This window comes from Enhydra lutris, unplaced genomic scaffold (assembly GCF_002288905.1).
Source record: "Enhydra lutris kenyoni isolate GAN:26980312 unplaced genomic scaffold, ASM228890v2 scaffoldscaffold45, whole genome shotgun sequence".
In the NCBI taxonomy this organism is placed as follows: domain Eukaryota; kingdom Metazoa; phylum Chordata; class Mammalia; order Carnivora; family Mustelidae; genus Enhydra; species Enhydra lutris.
In genome coordinates, this window is record NW_019154129.1 from 927,618 (window position 1) to 948,277 (window position 20,660).

The 20,660-nt window shown below is 49.4% G+C and overlaps 1 protein-coding gene across 2 annotated transcripts in view; it reads right to left on the bottom strand.

Moving 5' to 3' along the window:
• Nucleotides 1-16,390, bottom strand: part of LOC111156031 (chromosome unknown C16orf62 homolog) — a 116,968-nt gene extending 100,578 nt beyond the window's left edge. Inside the window, exons 1-5 of one of the 2 annotated variants that reach the window (XM_022516590.1) lie at nucleotides 16,284-16,390; nucleotides 10,266-10,365; nucleotides 7,626-7,781; nucleotides 4,493-4,615; nucleotides 2,041-2,065 (exon numbers count right to left, since the gene is read on the bottom strand). In XM_022516590.1, the coding sequence (XP_022372298.1) occupies nucleotides 2,041-2,065; nucleotides 4,493-4,615; nucleotides 7,626-7,781; nucleotides 10,266-10,365; nucleotides 16,284-16,390 (511 nt within the window). Of the gene's footprint in view, nucleotides 1-2,040; nucleotides 2,066-4,492; nucleotides 4,616-7,610; nucleotides 7,782-10,265; nucleotides 10,366-16,283 lie in introns of both variants that reach the window. The other variant, XM_022516591.1, reaches the window with a different exon arrangement.
• Nucleotides 16,391-20,660: the final 4,270 nt, after the last annotated feature.

Sequence of the window (20,660 nt, forward strand, 5' to 3'; positions counted from 1 at the left end):
CTTCCTGGTCACCATTATCTTTACTTGATGAAATTCACCCACATCATTACACAGAGCTGTTGCCCTGCTGTTTATTATTTTACACTGTGTGAATACACCACAATAGGCACAGCAGGGCCTGAGACTCTGCATTTCTAATGACTCCCAAATGATGTCATTGCTACTGGCCCCTGGACCACACTTTAAGAAAAACACAGAATTTGGGGTAGCTCAGTTGTTAAGTGTCTGCCTTCAGCTCAGGGCATGATCCCAGGGTCCTGGGAGTGAGCCCCGCATTGGGCTCCCTGCCTGGGGGGAGGCCTGCTTCTCCCTCTCTCACTGCCCCTGCTTGTGTTCCTTCTCTCACTGTGTCTCTGTCAAATAAATAAAATCTTAAAAAAAAAAAAAAAAAAAAAAGAAAAGAAAAACATGGAATTTGGGTAGAGTTGGAAAACACTTTCTGTAAAGGGCCAGATGTATTTTAGGTTTTGTTGAGTCATAGTCTGTCCCAGGTACTCATCTCTGCCACGACAGCACAAAAGCAGCTACAGGCAATATGGGAACAACCAGGCATGGCTGGGTTCCAATAAAACTTTATTTACAAGCTTAAACAGGGGGCCAGATCTGGCCTACAGGACATAGTTTGCTCATTTCTGATCTAGAGCATATCCTAATAGAACTGCTGAGTTACAAGGTTGGCCCAACTTCAATTTTAATAAACACCACAAGAGTGCTTTACACTCCCACTGGCAGCATGAGAGCCCTCCTGCTATACATTCTCACCAGCGAGTGACCTCGTCAGTCCTTCTGATGTTTGCAAACTGGAAGATATCCAACGGTAGAACTTACTTTTTCACAGTTTGGGGTCAAAGTTACAGCCCTAACAAAGGCGCCCCCGCTTTCCTGATGACCAAAGTGCTGCTCCCACCTGCAGAGGATGAGGGAGGGTTGCAGCTGCCATACTAGTGATCTGCAGAGAAACCACAGCTGTGCTCATCTGCACCCCGGGGGTTCATGAGCTGTGTCAGCTGCCTCAGAATCACTTGGGAGCTCCAAAAAAAGCACTTTGCAGGGGTGTCCTGCTGGCACAATCGGTTAAGCGTCCAATTCTTGGTTTTAGCTCAGGTTGTGGTCTCAGGATCATGAGAATGAGCCCCTCGTTGGGCTCCGCACTCAGCACGGAGTCCGCTTACGACTCTCTCCCTCTCCCCCTCCCCACCCCGTGCTCACGCTCTCTCAAATAAACAAACTTACTAAAAAAAAAAAAAAAGGCAATACCTGGGTCCCACTCCTCAAGATAAATTCAGTAAGTGAAGTGTGGCCCACAGTGCGTTTGTTTTTTTATTTTTTAAAGTTTTTACTTATTTGACAGACAGAGATCACAAGTAGGCAGAGAGGCAGGCAGAGAGAGGGAGGAAGCAGGCTCCCTGCTGAGCAGAGAGCCTGATGCAGGGCTTGATCCCAGGACCCTGAGACCATGACCTGAGCCAAAGGCAGAGGCTTTAACCCATTGAGCCACCCAGGGGCGCCCCCCACAGTGTGTTTTTGTTTGAAAGTCGCTCAGGTGAGCCTGCTGCAAAGCTAGTTTGAGGCGCACTAGTCCAAAGAATCTGACTGTGTGTCGTGGCAGAGGAAAAGGAGGACTACAGTGTTTAGGGACCAGTGGCCACTAAGACTGTGACTTCCGTCCCCAGCGCACATGGGGGGCGTGCTGGGGGGGTCAAGACCTAAGGCAAAGTAACGGGATCTCCAGAAAGGAGAATTTTATGATTCCCCAGTGGGTGAGGAGGCACCAAGAGAAGACTGCCGCTGCTCTGTAACACCAGACAGGGAGCTCCTGTTTTACTCCTAGAAACTCCTTCGGTCTTTCTCTCCCCCCCGCCCCATTCATCTCCGAAGTCTGTATTCCAATTCTACGAAGTCCGTGCATGACCGAGGAAAGAACAGCCTTACTGGAATTCAACACCAGACAGGACACCACAGACTGTTTTCCTCTGTGAAATTATACAAAAGCTTATGGGAGAATTCCCCGTCGAGCCAGTAACAGCAACAAAAACTCACCTTTTTCAGATCCCATAAACAGATTCTGCAGAGGCAAAAATAATTTGTGAGTATTTTAAATTGACTAGTTTCTTCAACAACAACAACAAAAAACCTGGAAGGTACTTAATCACTCAAGGGGCACAAAGATAACACAACTCGGCGTTTTCTGACAAAGGCTACTTACTTACCCACATGAAGAACAGAACTCTTTAATCAAAGGAGGAAAACGCAGCTCACTAAAAACGACGGCAGATTCAAATTTCCACACAATTCAGGACATTCAAAGTGAGCCAACAAGTGGCATAGTTTTGGGGGCACTGGTGTTGGGGGTGGCCTTTGGCTTTTACTGTCGATGAGGGTTTCACGGCCTTGACACCACTGACATTCTGGACTGGAAAAGCCGGGGCGGGGGTGGGGGGTGGTAGGCACTGCAGGACATCTAGCAGCATCCCTGGTCTCTACCCACTAGATGCCAGTCACACCCTCACAGCTGTGACAACCAGAAATGCCTCCAGACATTGCTGTGTGTCCCCTGGAGGGTAAAATTACTCATGCTTGGAAAATCACCGCTCTCAAGTAACTCAATGCTTTCAGAGAATCAGAACAAAATGCCTAGTCCAACGATTCTGCCCGCAGCCCCTCACCCGATGTGAGCCCTGAGAGGAAGCCGGGAGGAGAGGAATTGGGGCAGAGCTTTCCACCGCCCACCAGCCACCGTCCACCGCTCCCTTCCTACTCATAGCCCCGATTTCTGACGGGCACACTGGCCCCCACTTCCCAGCGTCCTTCTACCTGTGTCTGGCCTGTGATGACCTTCAAGACAAATTCAACAGGGGCGCCTGGGTAGCTCAGTGGGTTAAGTGTCTGCCTTCAGCTCAGGTCATGATCTCAGGGCCCTGGGATCGAGCCCCAAATCGGGCTCTCTGCTCAGCAGGGAGCCTGCTTCCCCCTCCCCCTCTGCCTACCTCTCTGCCTACTTGTGATCTCTCTCTCTGTCAAATAAATAAATAAAATCTTAGGGAAAAAAAAAAAAAAGGACAAATTCAATGGGGTATGTCAATGCAGGACTCTGGGAGGGATCCTCAAATGAGCGAGGGTCCGTCCTACTTTCCCTCTGCCTTCTTCCAACAACTTGGTCATGAGGGGACACTGGACAGGGCATGACAGAAAGAGCTGCCGTTCCAGCCCCAGACCACCCACCTCCCGGCTGCTTTTCAGGGTCAAGAGAGAAACGTCAGTCCCGCCTACGTCACCAATGAGGGTTTTGGTTTAAGTTCCTGAACCTGTTCTTCTCAGTGATACCAGTAACCCAGCCATGGCCCTGCTTTCCCTGGCCAGTCTCGGGTCTCAGCTCAGTGTCAACCACTCTGCCTTGTGGCCACCCAAAGAAACCAAACTTCCAGTTCTGGAAGAAAACCAGAGCCACGGCAAAAAGTACACCTTCTTGGGGGTGGGGAGGGGGCTCCTCACCCCCTAACTGGGACCTCCCCAGACACAGGGCTCCGCGGTTCCAGTTCTTCCTCTGAACTGTGCCAGAGCCCAGATTCTTGACACATTTTTTGAGACATCAATCAGCACAGTTTTCTCCCAACTAACACGGACACGATGAGGGGAAATTACGGAGCCCAGGAGTTGGGGCAACGTTAACTGTGATGTTGCAATCTATAAGAAATCCTGTTCCTGGCACAGAAGCTCCTACTACCCTTGGAAACCAAGAGATGAGAGCGGTAAAGGGGTCTTCTGTTCATTGACTTTTGGACCCACCTTACGGATGGGGACTGGTTTCCACGGGAAGCAAACAGGCGATCAAAGGATTAGAACTATCAGTCCTACCCCCGACCTCCAGGGAAGGGAGAGGGACTGCAGGTTGAATCCATCACAAATGGCTAATGATTTAATCCATCCGTGTCTATGCAATGAAATCTCCTTAAAAACCCCAAAGGATTGGGCTCCAAGAGTTTCCAGGTTGGTGAAGAGAATGCACCCACTTGTCACCAGGCAGGACACCAAACGTCATGGGGACAGAAGGTCCTTTGTACAGAACCTTGCCCTAGGTCTCTCTCCCAACGGACACTGATTTACCACCTTCAATAGCCTTGCAATCTAGTGAGCGACCCGGTTTCCCGAGATCTGTGAGCCACCTAGCAAACGAGCCGAACCCGAGGAGGGGGTGGTGGGATCGGACACACTGCCAGATGGCCGGAAGCACAGCGGACAACCTGGACTCGTGACCTGCGGCTGAAGTGGGAGAGGGCATCGAGGGACCAGGCCCCTAACCCGTGGGAAGTGACGCCATCTCCGGGTATCTCTGTGTCAGAACGCACGGAGCTGTAGGAAACCCGGAGGGAGTCAGAGAATTACCTGGTGTGAGGGAAAATCCTACACACGCCACCGGGGGCAGAACCGCAGGGACAAAACGATTACTGCCAAGTCCGCAGCGGGCCCTGGCTGAGAGAACACTGGTACTCACGATGGAGAGCTTTTCTGTGGTGGTGTAGCGGGCGAGGATTTCTCCCCGTTTGCTGGCCCAGGGCTCGAAGTCAGATCCTACGATGGCGTTCTCGTCTCTGTCTCGTCTCTTTCTAGAGCTGTCCTGAGGAAAGGCAAGACAGGCCATCAGCCACAGTACCGTTTTAGTCTTTATTTTTTTTTTAAGGTTTTATTTATTTATTTGACAGACAGAGATCACAAATAGGTGGAGAGGCAGGTAGAGAGAGAGAGAGAGGGGAGGGGAGCAGGCTCCCTGCTGAGCAGGGAGCCTGATGTGGGGCTTGATCCCAGAACTCTGGGATCATGACCTGAGCTGAAGGCAGAGGCTTAACCCACTGAGCCACCCAGGCGCCCTCCGTTTCAGTCTTTAAAAACAAAGCATAACCCATGCTGGGTAGAGATTGCTTAAAAAAAAGAAAAAAACAAAAACAAAGCATAAGCCAACACGGTGACTGCAGTTGACCATAAGGTATTGCAAAACTGAGATTTGCTAGGAAGAGTCCAACGTAAATGCTCTCACCAATTTAAACAAACAAACAAACAAAAAGGTAAATACGTGAGATGATGCATGGGGGACGTGCTTTCACACTGTATACAAACAGCAAATACTCAGGGCACCTCGGCGGCTCAGACCATCATGCGCCCATCTCTTGGTTTCAGCTCAGGTCATGACCTCACGGCGGTCGTGGGATCGAGCCCCGAGAAAGACTCCATGCTCAGCGGGAGTCTCTTTGAGGATTCTCCCTCCCCATCTCCATTATCCCCTCCCCCCACTCATGCTCTAAAATAAATAAATCTTTTTTTAGGAAAAAAAGACAAGGGCGCCTGGGTGGCTCAGTGGGTGAAGCCTCTGCCTTCGGTTCAGGTCATGATCCCAGGGTCCTGGGATCGAGCCCCACATTGGGCTCCTTGCTCAGCTGGGAGTCTGCTTCTCCCTCTGCCCCTCACCCTGCTCGTGCTCACTTTCTGTCTCTCTCTCAAATAAATAAAAGCAATCTTTAAAAAAAAAAAAGAAAGAAAGAATCAAGGCACAGCAAATGATCATTTTTCAACCACCGCAACAGCAGAGTTCAACTGCAGAGAATATCCTGGGCGACAAGGCTCTGGGAAGACAGGCACCGCCAGCGGTGCTAGAACGCTGGACAGTGACTTGGCGGCAGCTGTCAAAACCGTGAACCCACTGCCGTAGCCCAGTATTAAACTTCTAAGAAGTTACCCTGCGGGCGGGGGGGGGGGGGGGGGGGGGGGGGGGGGGGGGGGCGGTGCCTGACTGGCTCAGTGGGTGGAGTGTGTGACTCTTGATCCCGGGGTTGTGAGTTTGAGCTCCATGTTGGGTGTAGAGATTGCTTAAACATAAAACCTTTAAAAAAAAAAAAAAAAAAAAAAGAGGGGCGCCTGGGTGGCTCAGTGGGTTAAGCCTCTGCCTTCGGCCCAGGGATCAAGTCCCGCATCGGTCTCTCTGCTCAGTGGGGAGCCTGCTTCCCCCTCTCTCTCTGCCTACTTGTGATCTCTCTCTCTGTCAAATAAAAAAAAAAAGAAGAAGAAGAAAAAGTAGTAGTAGGTATCCCACAGAAATCCACGTGCACGAGACATGGGTCTCTTCAAGGCACAGCATGCCACAGCCAACACGAGCGAACACCAGAACAGTCCATGTGTCCAGCATTAAGTAAGTACTCCTTTTTTAGGATGCAAGGCAGCCATTCAAAATAAGAAGATTGCCCCCTAAGGGGCACCTGGGTGGCTCAGTTGATTAAGCAACTGCCTTCAGCTCAGGTCATGATCCTAGAGTTCCAGGATCGAGTCCTGCATCGGGCTCCCAGCTCCATGGGGAGTCTGCTTCTCCCTCTGACCTTCTCCCCTCTCATGTTCTCTTTCACTCTCTCTCTCTCTCAAATAAATAAATAAAATCTTTAAAAAAAAAAAAAAAGAAAGAAAAGAAGATTGTTCCCTAAGTATGAACACAGAAAGCTCTCCAAGACACCCTGTCAAATTAAAAAAAGAAAATAAAGTGGGCAATGCCAGCCCAGAACAATGGTTCAGAGTGTGGATTCTGAAGTCAGCCTGGCTGGGCTTGAAGTCAGTGCATCCACAATCCTCCTCACCGGGGGCCCCTTTAGAACACCTGTCACACGGCAGTATGAGCACCAGGGACACACTGAGAAAATGCCTGCCATGCGGTCAGCAAACCTGGTTGCTGTTGTACATGTTACTCCTACGGGAATATGTGTATAAATACTCAGAAACTGTTATTGTAGATAGAGCCCTAAGAAAATACAAAGAAGGGGTGCCTGGGTGGCTCAGTAGGTTAAGCGTCTGTCTTCGGCTCAGGTCAGGATTCCAGGGTCCTGGGATGGAGTCCCACATCGGGCTCCCTGCTCGTCGGGAAGCCTGCTTCTCCCTCTGCCTGCTGCTTCCTTGCTTGTGTGTGTGTGCGCTCCCTCTCTAATAAATAAAAAAATTTTTTTTTCCAAAGACTTATTTGACAGAGAGAGAGACAGCAAGAGAGGGAACATAAGCAGGGGGAGTGGGGGAGGGAAAAGCAGGCTCCCCGCTGAGCAGGGAGCCCGATGCAGGGCTCGATCCCAGGACCCTGGGATCACGATCTAAGCGGAAGGCAGACGCTTAACGACTGAGCCACCCAGGTACCCCATCAAATAAATAAAAATCTTTAAAAAAAAAAAAAAAAAAAAAAAGAAAATACAAAGTGATACAAAGTGACTGAAGAGACACTGAAAACACTGATCACGGATGACCTCACAGGTGGCCAAGAGGACACCGGCTTCATTGGCAGTGCTTAACTCTCTTACGAGAAAAATCAGCAATTTACCTACATAACTAAGAATAAATAAATAAATAAAGGAATTATAAGGGTGAAATTAAAACCACAAATGAGTTTTGAAGTGCCTCCATAAAGAAAGGAAGAAGCTTCCAGGATCGGCTCTAGCCTCTCCCCAGGCCCAGCGGCCTCCAAGAGCCGGACCCTGTGGGCGGCTGGGTCAGCTGAACTGTTACAAACAAAACGCCCCTCTACCCCCTTCGGGACCCCTGCAGATTGAAAACAAAAAGATGAGAAGCTGCCGCCCCCGCAGAACCCCCACCGTTGGCCGTGTTACCGTGGCTGCGGGGTCCGCCGTGGCTGCGAACATGGAGAGGGGGTCAGTCCCATCCAGCACACTGCTCAGCGGGTCCACCACGGAGCTGGAGGATGACGAGGACGTGGAAGAAGAGCTGCCTTTCCGGCTCACTTTCTTGGTCTTTGACTCTGTGACCTGTGGGGGGGAACCCGAGAGGTCAAGTGCAAGTTTCCCAAGACTTTTCCCAGAAAAATACTCACATGTGCTTTCACTCATTCCCTTCGTCAAAGGGACCCTTGCTTGGAGCAGAGAGGCTTATCTTTTGTGACAAATGGACATGACTCAGAACCCTAGCTATGGAGGATGGGAAGGCGCAGAGTAGGGGGTGAGGAAGAGACAGGGCCGTCAGGACCCAGGAGCTGAGCTCTAACTGCACGCCTGTTGAGCCCTCTTACCCAAAGTGTGTCCCTGGACAGGCAGCATCTATAACACCAGGGAGCAGCTCGAAAACATGGACTCTCGGGCTCCCCCGGGACCTACTGCATCAGAAACCTCATCTTCACAAGACTGTCAGATCATCCACGAGGTGACAAGGGTCTAGGAAGGGTCATGAACCGGGGACCGCGAGATCCCAGGGTTGTCACGCTCTGCACGTAGTCTCAGAGGTGGGGCGAGCTGTGTCATCACCACAAAGCAGTGGTGACGATGATGAAAAGGTTCCTTTTTGGAGAAATTCCCAATGCCACCTGCTGGTGGTCCTGAGGGGTGGGGGGCAGGTGTTGGGGTATGAAGCCATGTCTTTGTTCCACTCGCCTCCAACTGTCCCCAACTCCAGATGACCGGACCAAAAGTGAATCCTTGAGCCAAGAGAATCCAACCAGTCTCTCTGCTGAAAATAGGACCACATTCCAGAAGGGCTAGTTGCCCTCCACTCCCCTCTTGAAATGAGGAAGCTATGAAAACCCAGGGGTCAGGGGCAGAGGGACAGTAATGGACACTTTGGGCCGGTATCCACAAGGAGCAGAGGAAACCTGTCCCGAGAGAGAGAGAGAGGATGAGGATGGGATGTAACAGAATGACAAAGAGGGCTGGATAAAAGACAAGCTGACTGGCCTTTGTCCCTGGTTCTGGGAAAGGGGGCTCGCCTCCTCGGAGTGTTGGTCACTCACAAGCCTCTGGGTCATACTGGAGTTTAGCTAAGGAGATGCTGCAGCATGGGGGCTGCTCACGACGGAGACCCAGCCTGTGAGCACAGCCAGGTGCTATCAGCTTGACCTCAGGGGAGGGAGATGCAGAGGGGGTTTGATCACGTGGCCAAGGAATCACTCCTCCAAGCCAATATAATAAAATCCCCAATAGGAAGTGTGGATGCACCAAAGCTCAGGGGAGCTTCCTGGTCGGACACAACGTGTCCACAGGCAGAGGGCACGGAGCTCCCTGTGGAACCTTCCCGGACCTCAACCTAAGTGTCTCTCAGCTGGCTGCTTCTCACTTGTATCCTTTATATAAAACTGTAGGGAGAGTAGTTTCCAGAGTTCTGTGAGTCTTTCTAGCCCAGTGTTGAGCCCAAGGGAGATCTCAGGGAACATCTGGATATGCAGCCAGCTGCTCAGAAGCACAGGTGGCCTGGGGGTGCCTCATATTTGCGGTGGGTGTCTCAAGCAAGGCCAGGCTTATTGGAGACCTCGGCCTAAACCCATAGGGTCTGATGCCATGACACCAACCTCGGGTGATTTGGTCAAGCACCTGTTGCTGGTGCATATCTGTCACTCCGTCTGCCTAGCATCTGTCCCTCCATCCCCCAGGCTCACAGTCCATGTTCTCTTTGGGAAAGCAGCCCTCCCTGACTCTTAGCCCCTGCAGGGCTGGTGGGGTGGGCACTGCTACCAGCTCCTAGGCTAGGCACTACCCCAACCCAGTCAGTCACCAGAGTGGGTCAGGGAGGGACACGCAGCCCTGCTGGCAGAGAGTCTCCCAGATGCTGTGTCATTAAGCCGTGCGGTGCCAGCCCAGAGCTCGGTCTCCATGCGAGTGAGTTCCTGAGAACAGAACCGACCCACCAGTGGGTCAGTCATGGTCACACAAGCCCAAGGGGCCTGGAGGGGCACTGGGGGGGCAGAAGCTCCATCTAGGATCTAGGGCCTCTGTGCATTGTCAGATTCTCGGCCGTTAGGAAACTTCACGTCCTCGGTAACCACCAGTCTGTGTCTGTCGCCCTTATCCCCAACCACGGTGACACACACACACACACACACACACACACACAGCTTCTACTCCTTGCCGATCAAATAGTGCGATCCCCAAAGACGGGGACCGTCTACACCCCTTGCCTGCTTTTCTTTTTTTTTTTTTAATCACTCACAAGTAGACCAAGATGCTATTCAGGGCAGCATCCTCTACGGGAAAATCAGAGGGATGCTTAATGTTCCACACGGGCAAATTAAGAAGGTCCACATCAGGAACAAAGGCATCCCGTGCTGTGTCAGTCTCGCGAAGACGAGAAAGGGCAGAATGCACATGATGGTAGGTGAGGTCAACGTCACAAAAAAAACGGAAATAAAAAACTAGCAGAAATAAATATGCAAAACCAGCTACTGCGGGCAAATGGGAAAGACCCTAGACCGGGCCTGTAATTTTGTGGAGTGAGAGTATCAGGTAGGGAGCCCTTGACAAACTTACAGTTATGGGCTTCAGTGGGTGAGAGTCCCCAAACTCCAACGGCACAGCCTCCAGCCGGCATGACGCAAACTCAGCCTTGTAGTTCCTGCTCCTGGAATGCCTGGAAGATAGCAAAACCCACACAAGGATCAGCTGAGGGACACACAGAACACACTCGAACCGTTTGCTCAGACTTCCTCAAGGATACGGCAGTTTACAGCAGCATGGTACTTCTACCGAGACCAAGAAACGCTAAATAGAATTCTAACACTTAATTCAAGATCTAAGTAGCTGCGAAGGCATCCGGGACCTGTATCCAGACACCAGAACCAAGGGCGCTCAGTGACGTCAAGTCAACTCCCCTCCCCGGCCTCACCCCCAAGACCACAGAGGCTTGAAGGAAGAGCTCCTCAAGAGAAGTGGGTGCAGGAAACGGAGAGATTGGGCCCTGGGTTTCCCCGCAAAAGGTTCACAAAAGCTGTATGAAGCCAGAGAAGGAAGCCAAGCAGGAAGCAGACAAAGAGAACACAGTTTTCATCCGTCTGAGATCATGAGATGGAAGAGGGCAAAGAGTATCCAAACTGATGCACGCGGGGCAGAGAGATGGGAAGGACAGCAAACAGCAGGAAAGGCGCTAAGGGGCGGGAAGGGAAGGTCTAACACACATACAACTGGAACCCTAAAGGGGAATAGAGAAAGAAAGGGCAGAAGCAGTGTTTGAAGGGATGACGCTGAAATGAAAGACATCAAGCTACAGACTCAAGAAACACCTGTGCCCCAAGCAGGACCCATACAAAAGCACAACTAAAAACAAACTTGGGGCTTTTGTAGTAAAATGGCTAAAAACTAAAGAGAGGATTTCTTAGAAGGGAAAAAAGAGACCCTATTTTCAAAGAATAACTGCTGTCTCAGCAGAGATGACAGCCAGCAGACAAAGGGGTGGTCTCAAGGAAATGACCTGCCAACCAATAATTCTGTACCTACGGAAACTACCCCTGAGTCATAAGGGCTAAAGGGTTTCCAGTCAAAGAAAAATGGAGACCAGAAGATACAGCAAACTATGCTTTAAAAAAAAAAGCTACATGTAGAAACAAAGTGATCCCAACTGAAAACAAAACATATGTAATATGTACACACTCATATATACCCATACCTACTTTACAGTAATAAAAGATAAAGGTGTGGGTAAAACTAGATTAGTGACAGCCAAAAATGATAACTTATGGTATTTAAAATACGTGTAAAATTAAAAGGCACGACAACTAGCAGAAAAGAGGTGCTAAGGTCTGAAATCTTTACCCCCAAAGATGATCGTGTTAGAGGAGATGGACCTTCAGGACATGATGAGGTCACAAGGGAGAACTCATGAGGGGGATCAGAGCCCTGAGAACAGGGACCCCAGGGAGCCCCCCATCCTGTGAAGACACACGGTGCAGGTGTCAGGATCCCAGACTTTCAGCCCCCAGGAGAAACAAATACTTTTGTTTATAAGTTTACCCTGTGATTTTTTTTTTTTAACAGTAGCCCAAATGGACTAAGACAGATAACAGGGACTGAGAAGTGGGGGTATACCGAAAATACCTAAAAATGAGAAAGCAGCTCAAGAACCAGAAGGGGTACAGGCTGGAAGGGTTTTGCAAGACAGACTAGAAAAGCCCCACGGGCAACTGTCACAAGGGCTGGCAGAGAGTCAGGAGAGCTGCAGAGAAAGCCTTGACCCTCCTCCAGAACACACCACTGACTGCGAACACAAGCTGCTAGAAGTTTAGACGGTGAACGTCAGTCTAGCAAGGCCTCAGATGGAAACAGGACCAGGTTACTGGACAAGAAAGGTGATTCCTATCATAATATGGCAGGGAGCTTGGCCAGACTGCGCTCATGTCCTGGTGTTCTGCGGAAAGCAGAACTTGGGAGCCATGAAATGCGGTATGTGGGTGCGGACATTTCTAAGCCCAGTGTTGCAGGGGTAGCTTGGCTGCTCTTGAATAACTTCGGTAAAAATCAAGAAGAGAGAAATGGCTGAAAGCCAGAAGGGCTCATCAAAAGGGAAACCGTTTTTGTTTTGTTCTAAGATTTTATTTATTTGAGAGAGAGGGAGCACAGTTGTAGGGAGAGGCAGAGGGAGAAACAGACTTCCCTCAGAGCACGGAGCCCGATGCAGGGCTCGATCCCAGGACCCTGGGACCATGGCCTGAGCCGAAGGCAGACACTTAACAACTGAGCCACCCAGGCGTCCCGGGAAACAGGTTTTAAAAACTTGGAAAATACTCAGGGTCTCAAAGAACACAGAGCCAGTCATGACGTTCCTCAGCCTCCATCCCTCCCACTCGGACCCCCCCCCATTCCCAACCCCGGGGATTCATTAGTCCTTGCAGGAACCCCAAATCCAGCTGCACTGTGCAACCTGTCAGCCTTACTGAGCTCCACTAACCCAGAAACCTAACTCAGTACAAGAGAACGGAGATCCCAGGTCATTTCATGACTATCCCTTTCTAAATTAACTGTGGCTCTGAGAGAAGGAACAGAGGAAGGCCGGTCAACAACACAGGTAGAGCTCTACTTTTTATTTTGATGTTTTGAAAAGAAAAACCCTATCATGATATATTGCCTAATGTCTCTGCGTCACACCAAACACACCCGGTCTTCGTCTCCAAAAATATAAAACGCTCTTCCAAACTCCCTGTGACACGCGGCCAGCCAATCCTTGATTTATAAAATAAACAAAGACGTCCAGAATAAATAAACTGGAGTAACACCCATCAGCAGCCATAACGGAATTTAAAAGTCAAATGATGCTTTTCCTCCTTTCAGATCATTCTTAACTTCATCAATGGAATTTTGAAAGGTTTAATAGAATGAGTGGAAATGTAATCAGACCTGAAATTTGGTTGCTATTTTTTTCATCCCTGTCATAATCGTCAACAAATCAATCAACAACTGAGAAAAGCACAGTCTCAAAAGAGTAGGGTAACTTGATATGCAGAATAAAGCAATAGTTCTCATTTATTATGTGCTGACTGTATACTGAGATCCAGTCCAAGCCCTTTCCCTGCCCTCTTTCATTTAACAAACCCCCTGATGCAGGCGCTCTTATTACGCTCGTTTTGGAGACAGAGAAGCTGAGGCTTATAAAGTTGACAGCAGAGAGAGCTTAGGGACACAAGCAAACTGAGGCAGCCCGATTTTCGGGTGCAGGAGCTCTGTAGACCACCTGTGGGTCCTCTTGAGAATCTCAAACAATTGTCTGCTTTTGTCTATTTTTTAAAAACTTTTTTTTATTTTTTTTTAAAGATTTTATTTATCTGACAGACGGAGATCACAAAGAGGCAGGCGGCAGGACGGGCAGGGGGGGGGGGTGCAGCAGGCTCCCTGCCGAGCAGAGAGCCCCATGTGGGGCTCCATCCCAGGACCCCGGGATCATGACCTGAGCTGAAGGCAGAGGCTTTAAACCACTGAGCCACCCAGGCGCCCTATTTTTTTTTTTTTTTAAAGGACCAAGCTCTGAAATAAATTTTTTAAGTTTGAGGGGAGGAGGAAAAAATACATCTTCTGGGGGGGGAAAAAGGAAACATTTATCCTTTTAGAAATTCCATGTCAAACAGCGATCTGTTGATTTTTCTATCACTTCCATTGTTTTTCCTCAATTTTGTTCTTGACTCCTAAATCGTTTCCCCACAACCTGAGATGCTGAAGCCTGGTCTTCCAGGCCTGGGTCTTTGATAAGGCCAACAGCGCCCCCCAGCGGGCATTTTCCCAACATCCCTACTTTGCTTTTTCCACTCAGAACAGAGCAGACGGACCTGATAAAAATCCCCCATGGCCCCAGGTCCCAGCGACGCTAAAGCCTCGTGTGGGTCCTTGGCGGCTGCCACAGATGCCAACTTTTCCCACCTCTACTCCTGGCTGTGCCGAGCCGCTGGCTACTCAAAGGTGGTCCAAAAAAATCTCAAAGGGGTGTTGAAATTCTTGACTAAAAAGCAGGTGTTTTTAGGGGATTACCACAGGATTAAACAGGGAAGGTGACCCACGGTGTGCTGGACATCACAGATGTTAGCCCCGGACAAAATATATCAGAGATATTAAAGTGTGGGTGGAAAGAGGCATTCCGGGGAGACCCATAACAACATAGCAGGGTTTGGGGAACCCTGCACCCCAGAACCCACAGCCCAGGGCCTGGATTGGAGGTCCAGCTCCAGGGAATGGTTAAGAGCTCAGCACAGCCACTGGGCTCCAACCCTCAGGCTCCTCACAGGCTGCTCGATTTTAGGCAAACTAACTGCTTCGCCTCTCTGCCTCCACTTCCTCACCTGAAAACTGGGGCTGTTTTGAGGACTAAATGAGATGCTGCACACTAAGCACTTAACACAGAGCCTGGTGCACACAAAAAAGACCCCGTAAATGTCAAATTTAACGAAAGAGACCCCTTCCTTCTCTGCAGAACTTCTCTGTTTCCTCATTCGTGCCACAGAATATTACTGAGCACCTACTATCTGCCAAGCTCCACGCGAGCCACGAAAAGGTTAAAACTTGGTCCCTTTATTTGAAAAAAAATTGACCGACTGAGAGAGAGAGAGGGTGGAGGCACACCAGGAAGGGGCAGGGACAGAGGTCAACTCTGTGCTGAGTACCCGGCTGGATGTAGGACTCCAGGTCACGACCCTGAGATCATGCACTGAGCCGAAATCAAGAGTTGGGCACTTAATGGACTGAGCCACCCAGGTGCCCCTTAGTTCCTTTTAAAGAGCACCAAGCGTCTGGAATTGGCCAGATCAGGAGCTGTGCAGACCCCAGATGTTAAGAGGTTTATGGCACCTCTGTTTGTGATTTAAAGTTGCAGGTAAAAATGTACTGGGATGCACAGTGTCTTCCTGGATTTTCTCATTCGAAAATTCCAGACAAGTTAATTGAGGCCAGGTGTTTCTCATTGGTTTTGGTTTTTAAGCCTTAATGATACCCTAAAATGTGCTTCACATGATGAGATCCAAGGAAAATCAGTGGCATCCAATTTCGATCGAGTGTACCAAGAGCTTGGAAGGAAATCGCAGCATGTTAGCTAGCTGCAGGGAATACGGAAGGCAGCTTTTATCGAGCATAAAATCAGAAGGTTGTATTTATTTTAAAGGCCAGGCTGTATATTCTTTCATTTGCTCACTCACTCACTCAAGGTAAACCACTTCACATCATTTGGAAAGAAAGATGAGAAGACGATCTCCCTTTCTGAGATGCATGGTAGAACGCACATCCCCAAATCAATAATCGCACTGTGCCCGTCACATTTTGCTCACTTCCCGCGGGCACACAGCACCAATCACTCCCAACCACTCCAGTCAGGAGAGCCCTGACAGGTCGGTCAGCCAAAGCACATGCTGGTCCTGCGTGTTAGGAGCTCCTATTCATCCTCCAAAACCCAATTTAAGACTCTACCCCTGCTAAGCCTTCCCCGAGCCCCCAGGTGGGGTTATGCCTCATCCCAATGCCTGCTTTGGAGACCCTTCTGTTCTGTGTGTCTGCTCCTTCAACTGTCAACTCCTTGAGGCCAAGGCGTATGTGTGAAGGCTTTACATCCGCCGTGCCCAGGCGCAGGGCACTGCACGCAGTGGGACGAACGGAAGCCATTCCACGGATGAGAAAATCAAGAGTGCTCTAGGTGAGCTGAGTAGCAGAGCAAACAGCCAGGCGTCCCGTATCATCCAGACTCAGAGCTGAGTCCACCATTCTCTTTCCAGCATGCAGCGCCCCAGAACCTGGGGGACAGGCAGCCGGGGAACTGGAGTCTTCTTTACCGAATGAATGGAGAGAGGGGCCTGAAAGGTGCAGGGAAGGAGTACCCGGGAGGGAACCAAGATTCCACCCGTCCTGTCTCAGTGGCCGTGGATTCTGCGGTCAAAACCACCGCGGATGCGACGGGAGACTCCACCAGCACCGGCGGAAGAGAGCAATTCTCAGTCACTCGCACGCACACGCTCACACTCGCAGAGACAGACCCAGAGACAGCAAAAACAGCCCCTCTCCAAAGACCACCCGCCGCTTCTTCCTTACCAGGGAAAGACGGCCATCTTCCCAGTCACATGAGCACTAGCACCCGGGCAGCCGGCCCTTTTCTCTTTTCCAGACACCGCCTCGCCCCGCCCCGCTCTGGCCGCCATGATTGTAACGGGCAGATGCTCCCCCGCTGACCCTTGGGAGCGCCATGATTGTGAGGGGCACATGACTTCCGTTGTGCTGGTCACTGGCGCCATGATTGTGAGGGGCACAGTTCCTTCAAAGCCTAGGCTATACCGTCTGCGAGCGTTATAGTTGAGGAGGACGCCAGTGTTGCAAAATCCAGGCTGTGCTGCCAGTGACATGACTGTAAAGGACAGGGGCTCTCCCTTACACCCCAGGCTGCCACGTCCACCGGCATCATTATTATTGGGATGGGCACCAGCATCGAAGACCCGAGGTTGGGCCGCTCGTGGGCGCCGTGATTGTAAGGGGCAGGCACACTTCCGGTGAATGGTCCGTGACTGCGAAAGGCAAATACACTACCGAAGCTCGTGTCAGATGCCATGATCGTGAGGGGTGGGCCTTCTTCCCCGGAAGGCCCGTCATTCCACAACGGTGACGGGCCAGGCACACTTGCGGAGCGCCGATCTAGATGCCATGATAGTAAGGAGCGGACTCATATCCACCGCGGTATCCGCGACGCCATGATTGTGAAGGGCAATCGAAGCCTCCCCGCCCCCCCTCCCCCGAGGCGTGCCGCAGCGTGGACGTGCGCCAGGTGTGGGAAGGGACAGCCGGCTGCCTAGCCCACCAGCGCCCTCTGGGGGCGGAGAAGGAGGAGGACACGGACGCAGCGAAGACCTTAACCGTGCCTAGGGATGAGGAGAGGGTCTCTGGGGTTCGCGCGGATTTACAGCGAATTCGCTGTTGGCCTGGGATTGGAGCCGTTCTTTCCCCGCCGCTGCTTTCCCCTGCTGTCCCCCGTCCCGGGAGTAATATCCCGGGTCTCTAAGGGCTGCCGTGGATCCGAGATGACCGCCTTCCGCTGGAGCTAAACCGCATAGGGAAGTTAGGGTTATAGCTTGTCACCTAATTTGGCAAAGCTGTACGTTTCCGTAAAGGTGGATCCCCGTTTCGACCACAGAATTTAGGTGTTGCGGTGTTTCCTCGGATTAAAAAAAATCCGATGTTTTCCTAAGAGCTGCTGTGTACTGCCTGCTTACTGTGTCAGGCGCTGTGCAGCCGCTTGACGGTCCCCTCCCAGCAAACCTCTGACATCAGCGCCCCGGTTCGGGAGCCCCTGCAGGTGGCCGGCCTGAGGCGCCTGAGTGCCCTGGGCGGCAGCGGCTGCGGGTGACCGATCTGGTAGGGAGACGCGCCGCATCGCCGGGCTGCATCTCGTCCCCGCTTCGCCCCCTTGGGCTCGCTTGCGTCTTCTGACAGCGCGGGAACCACATTCTCGGGGAAACAGCCGAATACCGCACTCCCGGCCCTCCCACGGCACCGGGGAGTTCCGCGCGCCGGATCCGGCGCGGTCACCCGGGACACGAGACTGACGCGGGCACTCAGGTGTGGGGAGACGGCTCTACAGCGCCCGGCGCGCGCTCGGCGCTTACCCAAAGCCGCGCACCCTCAGACCCGCCCCGGGTCGCGTTACACCTTGAGAGCTTTGGTCTGCGGGGCCAGCTGCTGTCACCTGCGCGTGCTCACCCGCGCGCGCTCGCGCGGACCACATTCCAGTTTGATTTGCTGTATTCAGCAAGTCTCCGTTCTGTTGTTGTTTTGGGGGGTTTGTTTTGTTTTGTTTTAGATTGGGTTGCGGTTTTTTTGTTTTTATTTTAATTCCACTTAACATAGAGTGTGGTATTAGTTTCAAGCATACAACACAGTGATTCTTTCTTGTTTCTTTTAAATTATTTTTATAACCCACGCGTGTGCCCGCTGTGGTCCCTCAGTGGTAAAGCAATCCACCTCCATTTGCTGATTTTTGTATACTGCTACTTTTCATTGGGGGCTGGGGGGGGGCTTGTTTTCAGCTCCGTGTGAGTCCGTATGAGTAGAGAGGCCCCCCCAGTCATATCCTCGTGTGCACCATTCCCGCAGATGAAACGAACCACAGTGGAAGGGAGGCCCCAGGAAAAGTGATGGGCTCTTTCCGATTATACAGTGCAGGCTCTCCTCCGGAAGAGGGGAAAGTGAGGCGCGTTCAGGGCGCTCACCTTGGACCATGAGGCAGTGGCAGCAGCAAGACCTGGCCCTTGAAGCGTGCGAATTACAATCCGCAGCTTTGATGGGAGCTTCAACCTCAGCATTCCCTCCCCTTGGCCCCCAGGAGGCTGCCAGCTCCTACTCACCTGAGTGAGCTCCAGCTCCCGTGAACTTTCCCTTCCTGAAAAGTCCGATTGGTGCAAAATCAAATGCTGGACAAAGCACTGGTATAGGTTACACATTAAATAGGAGACACACTTTTCATGGGATTTTTAATTATAAAAAAGATCATTACAGTATTAATGTTTTGCCCAGAGATTTTTCCGTTATCTATCCCTCAGTGGTCCTTTTGTTGGTAAATAAAGATCAAACTAGATTTTTTTTAAGATGAAAAGTTTATTTTGCCTTTTGCCTACAAACAAAACTAGTGAAAATTAAAGTATAAAAATAAATACAATTTACGTTAATGAACATTCCACTCAAAGTAAAAATAACAAAAATAATGTATATAAATAAAAAATCCATTAAAAGCACAAAACAATTTCTGGCACTTTTATGAGAAGAAGCTGTGAACATTAAAATAGGTGTAAAACACACATGCTTTTACCTTAAAAACAAACAAACAAACAAACAAAAAACACTCCCATTTCTCAACCTTCATCTAAAGCTACTTTTAACTTTCTCCAAAACATACTATTTGTTTTAGCTAATTTGCATTATTGTGCACAAAACTTGTAGCATCTCTTTTCTTTCTGTAAAGACCCACAATGTTATGAGTAAGGTGTATCCTGAGTTTTCAGAATGATAAAGCACAATTTATCATATTAAGATATTTTGATACACTTTGCCTACAAATAAAAAAATTGGTAACTCAGACATTTTTGTCTGTCTTCTGATTTCCTGCCTCACTCATTTAATAAATCATAAATGATACATATCTCATAAAGAAAATCAAGTTTACACCCAGAGTAGATTATTATTGCCTATCTACAGCTGGATGTAACAGCTAAATTTTAAATAGGACAGAAAACTGGAGAAAACAATCTTTATCTCCACCTTCTTAAAAGGATATTAAGAATATATATAGTCTGCATTTTCAAAATACCAGTATTATTTAAAATTCAAGTTAGAAAGAGTAAGTGTACACAGTCCCAATTTTATGTGAGAAGCACAAAGCCCTTTTTGGAAATGGCATGCTAAATTAACAGTGACATTCTCTTCCATAAAATCATGTTCCCTTGGTAACATTTTTTGGTTTCTATTTTAAATGAATACATTAGTGATGAAAACCTTATATATCAGTAATGCAGAATTTCAACTCGACAATATTGCTATCCCACTGGAAAGTCTGAACTTATTGTATAGCCCTTTAGTGTCTCCTAAATCAGGCAAGCTAGAAAAAACAGACTATGAAGGAACAAAATACGCAAACCACCAAGAAAACAGAAGTGCATGCAGGGTGACTCAATTTTACAGAATGGACGCATGGATTCACTCCTAAGTGCTACTACCTTCAAGATTGTGCTATCTCCCTAATTTGTTACCCTCCACAGAAAGATTTTATGATTTAGGAGGAGTGTTTCCAAGAGTACTGGGGTAACCTACATTAAACCTAACATTTCTGCACAAGACAACTAGTGGTTAAGACAAATGTACACTGGTGACCAAAACGGTGGCCCCCAGCTCCTTCTGTGGTAAATTCTGGAGGGACCACAATCAGCAGGCAAGTGTTTTCTCCTATGAGATTATCCTCTAAGTCCAAGAATATGAAGACTGAGAGATTAACCAGTGTTTAAGTTTTATAAAACCAAAGAAAAACATTCTTCTGCGGTAATCCTCCCTTGAACAGAACAGTATCTAATTTATCAAATTTAGCAATCAGTAAGAAGAGGTAAATGAAATTTGTGTTTCCAAATATATTTGTAATTTACCACACCTTTTCGACATTTTATAGAAATAAATCCAAATGTCCTTGAAATTTACAAAAAAACATTCTCAGCAGACATCTGGGTACAGAAAACAAACTTATGTTTGTACAGGTTAAGCAGAGATGGTCGATTACTAAATACTACTGTGTCTTCACCCAAACCTAATCTTAAGAGGATACTGAGGGTGTAGAGAAGGAAACAGCCGGACTGATCAAGTTTGCAGATAACTGCTCAGCCCTTTGATGTCACTTTGCCTGTGTAAACAGTCCAGGGTTAACTAAAGAGTCCTGCGCAG